The sequence below is a fragment of the Amphiura filiformis genome, chromosome 13 (genome assembly GCF_039555335.1).
Source record: "Amphiura filiformis chromosome 13, Afil_fr2py, whole genome shotgun sequence".
Classification (NCBI taxonomy): Eukaryota; Metazoa; Echinodermata; class Ophiuroidea; order Amphilepidida; family Amphiuridae; genus Amphiura; species Amphiura filiformis.
The window spans coordinates 40,149,285-40,156,325 of record NC_092640.1 but is presented as its reverse complement, the minus strand read 5'-3'; the positions used below and the strand labels follow the sequence as shown (position 1 = coordinate 40,156,325).

At 37.0% G+C, this 7,041-nt stretch overlaps 1 protein-coding gene across 1 annotated transcript in view; it reads right to left on the bottom strand.

Annotated features, from left to right (window-relative positions):
* Positions 1–363: 363 nt before the first annotated feature.
* The window catches only part of LOC140167655 (uncharacterized), a 57,726-nt gene continuing 51,048 nt past the window's right edge, over positions 364–7,041 (bottom strand). Inside the window, exons 26-27 of the mRNA XM_072190952.1 lie at positions 6,313–6,415; positions 364–5,453 (exon numbers count right to left, since the gene is read on the bottom strand). Of these exons, the coding sequence (XP_072047053.1) occupies positions 5,172–5,453; positions 6,313–6,415 (385 nt within the window). The 3' untranslated portion in view covers positions 364–5,171. The remainder of the gene's footprint in view (positions 5,454–6,312; positions 6,416–7,041) is intronic.

Genomic DNA, 7,041 nt, shown 5'->3' with positions numbered 1-7,041 from the left:
ATTTCATTTATTTGTATTTTGATTAAAATTCATTGTGCGATTGGTGCCTGGATTTTTGACATGCGGAAAAGTAATTGTCATTTTTATATGAAAAAATAAAATAAATTTGTAATTTTTCAGATACTGTTACCCCACGAATCCATCTTTAGGTCCTCATCCTGCGACGAGATACCAAATCTTACTTTACATTTCTATACAGCATTTATTCTAATCTTTCGAACGAATGCGGTAATGTTAAATGACAACCATGTTAGAAAGAGCTCAAAGAATTGACACTATCTTACCTATAAACCTGGGTCTTTCTTAAAATTCGTAACAATCAACAATTTATGAAGATATATAAAATAAAAAGTCTGCTTTGCGTTTAGTCTTAACCAATGTCTAATATGGGTTACAAGTTTAATATTGAAACAAAATATTAATGACAGTGACAATTTACGGTGCGCACCCGGGGGGGGGGGGGGGCACTCACATTTCCCAGCTATACGGGTATGTGCCGCGGCGACGACCCCCTTTTTCAGAGCCGCTGGCCGTTCCCTAGACCCCATGAATTCATTGATTGCCGCTCTTGATGACTCGATTTTCTTTTCTAGCCGTTCGCTGGACTCACAGAATTCATCATCTCCGCTCTCATTGGCATGTTTTCCGCGCTACGTTTACAAGCCCAAAAGCTATACTTTTGCAAGCCCAAAAGCTTCCTTCAATGGGGATTTTCCATCATTTCTTCCCCATTTAACACATTGTAAGGAATAAGGTGAATTTTGGGCTCCTTTTTAGGCAACACTGGGCCAGTGATTGTTTTCAAAATGTAAACATCACTCGAAACTGAGCGAGCTGTGGGTGTGGTCATCGGACTTTTCGGCTGATGGTGACATGAACATTAATGAATTGAGACCATCATTGCGAATAAAACTGGAAGTAAATATTATGACTATAGTACCTCAAATATGTACACTTCATTGACTGGCCCGAATAGTGAATTTAGAAGTGATTTTCGATCTATCAGCCTGGTGGAAAGACTGTCGAATTCTGCACACTTGACATTCATGGCTCCATTCATTCACATAAAACTAATCATGTTTTTCTTTGCGGCAATATTGAGAAGGAAAAACGTTATAGATGGGTTTGCAGCAAAAATTAAGGTACATCATGAAATCTCGATATCCCCTTATTCCAAATGTGACACGACCTGGTCCATGGTACTATAACTACTACATGTACCTTATACCAACATTGGGCTATACTGAAAACACCAAAGATCTAGCAAACTTGGTTCTAAAGTTTTTTGATGTGTATTTTCTTATGTATTTGCCAAAAATGACTTCTTTGGCCCCATGGAGCAGATTGTGTCACAAATGAAGCAAACTTGTTTACAACGTCAGCTGCATGTGCTACGATCTTGTACACATATTATACACTAGGCATAACTAAGAATAAAGAAAGATAATAATTTTGTGCACAAACTAAACAAGTGACTGCAATGAAAAGTATGTACATAGATATTGCGTGTTTTGTGCCATTCTGTTCATACATATACAGGGTGTCCCATAAAGAAGTGAATAACCGAGTGAATAAAATTGAATGCAAGTCGAGAAATAGAAATCAGAATAGCCTATTTTATTGGGGTCCTCTCGCTATTCCGAAGGTCCGCCATTCCGAAGGTTCACTATTCCGAAGGTTCGCTTTTCCGAACGTGTAATTTTACCATTCGCTATTCCGAATGTAATTAAAGGTTCGCTATTCCGAAAAAACGGTTCTCTATTACGAAGGTTCTCTATTCCGAAAATTCCCAAAACACAAACAGGTTCTCTATTCCGAAAACAGAAAGGTTCTCTATTCCGAATATGTAAAAAGTTCTCTATTCCGATTATTCAAATATGGGTTCTCTATTCCGAAAACGAATAAAGGTTCTTTATTCCGAAACAAGTCACCGTGTTCTCTACTCCGAATATGAAAAAGGTTCTCTATTCCGAATATGTTATAAGCAGTGGAATTCGTAACATCATGGCTAACCGAAAAACTTTACTTGGTTTCTTTTAGGGCCTTTTCCTCCGTCATCAAACACATCATTCTGTCAAGGCTAGCGCTAAAACTAAAAAGGCCCCAGGGCCCATATGTGGTCACTAATGGGCCCTACCCCGTAGATTTATCCTTTGCCCATCTTGGCCCCAGAGGTCAAAGGTCACGTGGCCCAGATTTTGGAATGGAGAACCCTTTTTTGATATTCGGAATAGAGAACCTTTTTTTCATTTTCGGAGTAGAGAACACGGTGGCTTATATCGGAATAAAGAACCTTCTTTCGTTTTCGGAATAGAGAACCCATTTTTTCATATTCGGAATAGAGAACCTTTGTAATAGAGAACCTTTTTAATTTTCGGAATAGTGAACCTTCGGAATAGCGAACCTTTGGAATAGCGAACCTTCGGAGTAGCGAAGTTTGTCATTTTATTGTGCATCACATACGAAAAATTTATTTGATTTGGTTGACTTGTTTCGAAGAAATTAACGATTACATAATGCGCGCATCAATGCAGTTCATTCCAAGTTTGATCAACAGGCGTTTTTTTCATACTCGCTCACCGCTTCCTAAAGTTTGTGTATCTCATTAAATTTAGTCCACATAATCTATTTTATAATCCGACGGTCTTATGTTATTCATGCTTTCACTGAAAATGAACAACAGTTTGTCCAAAAAAACTTTGATTTCTGCAATTGGAAGTTTTCCAACTTTAATTCTTTAGGTTGTGAAAATATGTTATATTTTAACTTTCCAACGAACATTTGAGCCAAGAATGACAAGGATCGAGTGCTTACAGCGTTAAGTTTTAAAAGATTTAAACTTTGCATTACAATTTCTTGGAAATATTCCCAACATTAACAAAAAAGATATTTACAAGTACCGAGCATCATCTTACATGCAAGCTTTCATTTTCAATATCCTGCAGGTTTTCAAATTTGAACAAAACCTAATTAAATGTCTTGCAAGAAACAGATTGTTTAAAAAGAACGAAAAGGATTTCACCAAACAAAATATGATGTCCATTGGCAGTTAACCACTAGTGTGCATTGTGTTGAATGATCTTTCTTTCAAACTTGGAATGAAAGGAATTGACGCATGCGTTATGTAATCGCTCATTTCTTCGCAATCGGTCAACCAATTCCAGTAAAATTAGCGTAAAAAATGCAAAATAAGATGGGTTACACGCTGATTTTTAGATTTTTGGATTCTGATGTCTATTTCTCGACTTACGTTCAAATTCATTAGCCCGGTAATATTTATGGGACACTCTGTATATGGCTGGCTGATAATGGTGTATATGCATCTATGCAGCTTTCCCTACAGTGTAAGTGTTTGGTACTGTTACTGGTCTACATTACGTATAGTGTCCAAAGAGATTAGACCCAAAGAGTACCAACTCAGAATTGACCTGTGCGTGATGGTTAATCCACCATATTGGTTTGTCACACATGGAGACCAAAATAGTATACCTCTGGCAATTGCTATCTAACAATAATTAAAATCTCTAAATTAAATTTAGCATGCATTATAGGCACAGAACACAATACAAAGAAGCATACACATTTCAAATCAAAGTTTACGGAGTGAAATAATATCCATTAGTGAAACTAACACATAAAAAAGGAAGGAAGGTTTTATTTCAAACTCTAATGGTGACCCGCAGGTCAAATTGCTAGAAAAGTACATTAAACACACCTAAACAGACACAATGCAATTTGCAGGCAGCAGCTTAATCAGCGCCAATATTGAAACATTGAAACAAACAAATATACAAACATCCAATCCAACCCAACCCCATCCCCCAGTAGGCAATGAGGATAAAGTGCCTTGCCCAAGGACACAACAAGTTGGCACGAGCGGGGCTCGAACTCACAACCTGGCGGAGTTGGTTCTCTTTGTGTTCAATCCCTTTATGACAGTCACAGAAACTTAATTTATTTGTTGGGCTTGCATAGTAAACCCCTTCAATCACAGCACATATCTTTGAAGTAGTTGCTGTTGGAAACAAGATTATACCAAAGTATGCTTAACTAAATGACACGGCAAAAATTATTATATACCCCTTTCATTCCTCCACCCTATGGTTAATGATTCTAGTAGTAAGGTAGTTACTTGCCACACATGAAGCCTGAGTCATTTACTCTAAATCTACATCTCCTTACAATTACATGTTACATTGGCAACAAGATTATGATTTTTATAACAAAACTCAAGGATTATTAATTGATACCGCTATATCTACATGATAACATCATCACACAAGAGTTATATACTATTATCAATAATTACATAAAATTCTAGTGCCCATTTCTATTCACCGTTATGTATTCTTCTCCCGTGCGTTATAGTTTACGAACTGGGTGACCATACATATAACAAGCCACCGTAATTACAAATAGTCATCATTTTACAAATTAAATTAAGTCTAAAAATAATATACATAAAGACAAACAAATGTTTGCGCCATATCATCATGACCATGCTCATATTATAACTGGCCCTAATAAGTCATTGGGAAGTATTCAACTAGAACTAGAATATTAGAACTAGTAATTTCAAACTGTATTTTACAAGTATATAGATTTGAAAGTTCAAATTACAGAACTGTAGGACTATAATGAATTCTAGTTAATATTTTAGAGTCTTTTCTCATAATTCACTGCATACATAGAAGCGTGTACTGTAATAGGTTTTTCCCCCAAATGGATTCAATTCCGCATTGCGTCATAATACTTGAAAAGACAATAAATTATATCAATGCCATTGGTATACAGTAGTTTGGGACAGTATTTAATCGAGTGCCCGCATTCACCGAGTGGTAGTTAACTTATGCAGTGGTGATTTTCCTAACAAGTCACTGTTTTAATTTAAGATATTTAGCGTTTTAATTTAAGATATTTATTTCCTAAATTTTCAAACTAAAATATCAATGCAGCAATTAATTGCCCATTGTTTTATTATATCTGATGTACTCGACAGGTTTATGCAGAATAATTACTTTGCAGAAGTGCATTGGTCAAGATAAACAGTTAGCTAAGACATCCCTGACCTTTCCAGCCTTTCTGCCGAGGTTGGTAACACATTGTAAAACTTGGTTCCTTATTTCATATTTTAGATATATTCCAATGTATCTATAATTTACCAAGGTAGATCATCGGTTAAACCACCAAGCCGTCACTTTGGTCTGCGATGCCCTGAAGTCATCAGCAGCCTTACGTAATGCTGTAGCGTCCTGCAGCTCCCCGACGGTAAGTGGTTCTTTCGATTGCGGGTCAGTTCCATGTGTCTGTAGGTGTAGCTCTATAGCCAATCTTTCATAGGCATAACCACCCGGAGTTTCCACTGGTTCAACGAAAATCTGTCCTGTCAGCGGGCAGATAAGGTGTTTGGGCGGTGGTCGACTTGAATTGTCAGCTGAGGATCCCATAATGTCCTAAGTTGTTGCAAAGAAGAATATCATAAAGCCAAATTATCCAAGAAAATAAGAGAAGATGGTCGAATTAATATTATTTTAGCTGTAAATGGTAATAAACTAATCATAATATGTGTTTTGGCCTGCATTTTCTCTCAAAATGTAAAGACATCGCTTTTTCTCCATTTTCAAGTCAAGCAACTTGAAAAGTTGTCAAAAGCTAAGCAGACTGAATTTTTACCATACTATATAAATGGTTGGAAGCATCAGGAGTTGGGATACTGACATGAAAAGTTTGTGTATAATATGTATGGGTATGTGTGGCAGTCAATTCAATGGTCCGATTCCCTGGCCTATAGGCATGATAGGTGGCAGTTCCAAAGGGATTTAGGGATCATGCTCTTTAGCCCCATTTGCGTAAGACTCCCAAATTTTTTTAGCCATAATGGGAAATTTAGAAAATTTGAATAGCCCCACAACCACTATCTTGGCCCAATTTGAGTTCATTATGAATAGGTCCAAAATATGTGTACATTTCAGTTCAGCATCCCTTATTTTGGCAGAAGTTTTCGGTTCCAAAATTTTGATGCTCAGCACCACACACCCCTACGAAATGGACAGTTGAGTGCCCCTGCGGGCTTCGCCCCCAGATGGTAAATGGCACCCTATCTGGCTCATCCACTATTATTTTACATCAGCAAAAGCTCATGTGAGAAGGGAGACGTCTTTATATTATCCTGTACAAAGAACATGAAAAATTAAAATTTATATTTATATTAAACACAGGAAACCAATCCAGACTAGAAAGATTTCTTGTGGTTTTCTAGACCAAAGATCTCTAGCTTGATGTATGAATGATATTTTTCCTAATTATGATTACCTGTATGCATTCAGCAAGTGGTTTTGCAGCATGTTTTCTTGTCATTTCTTGAGCCTTTGTATTGTACCCTGTTGGATCCATAAGATATTCTTCGGCAACGACCCTGCACAAACACAAAGAAACATTGGTGGTTATTCCATTATTTCCTAATTCGCAAGCTCAATCGGAAATAAATCATTTCCAATTGCGCCTACTTCTCTAGGATCTATCAACCTGCAAAACAAACACACAATGAAACAGTTTATCTTACCAGGGGAATATTGTTCGTCAGCCGCGAACTACGGACGGAAATCGAGACGGTCAGACCTATAACGGGTGTAACTTAGTAAGAAGCTAGAAGACCTACTGATAGGTCTGCGATTCATAAAGAATAGTATAACAAGACCTATATGCTAGGTCCAATTATCCTTCACTATGCTCTGCTCAAGAAATCGTTTCTTCATTGAAGGCCTAATTTAGGCATAGCCTTAAACCATATAACGCCTGTCAACATAGATAATATTTCTATGCATAAAGCAGAAAACATTTACGTCACATGTGTTTATTATAACATAAACTTAAACAAATCAATCTATGCCATGCGAATAAGAATAACAAGGAACCAAAGTCCTAACAATCAGAGGATTCGAATTATCTGAATTCTCAGCATCAAACATTTCCCATCTACCCAAATTACTGGACGGACTGTGACACGGATCAGACACAACCCAAGCTATCACAATTATCATC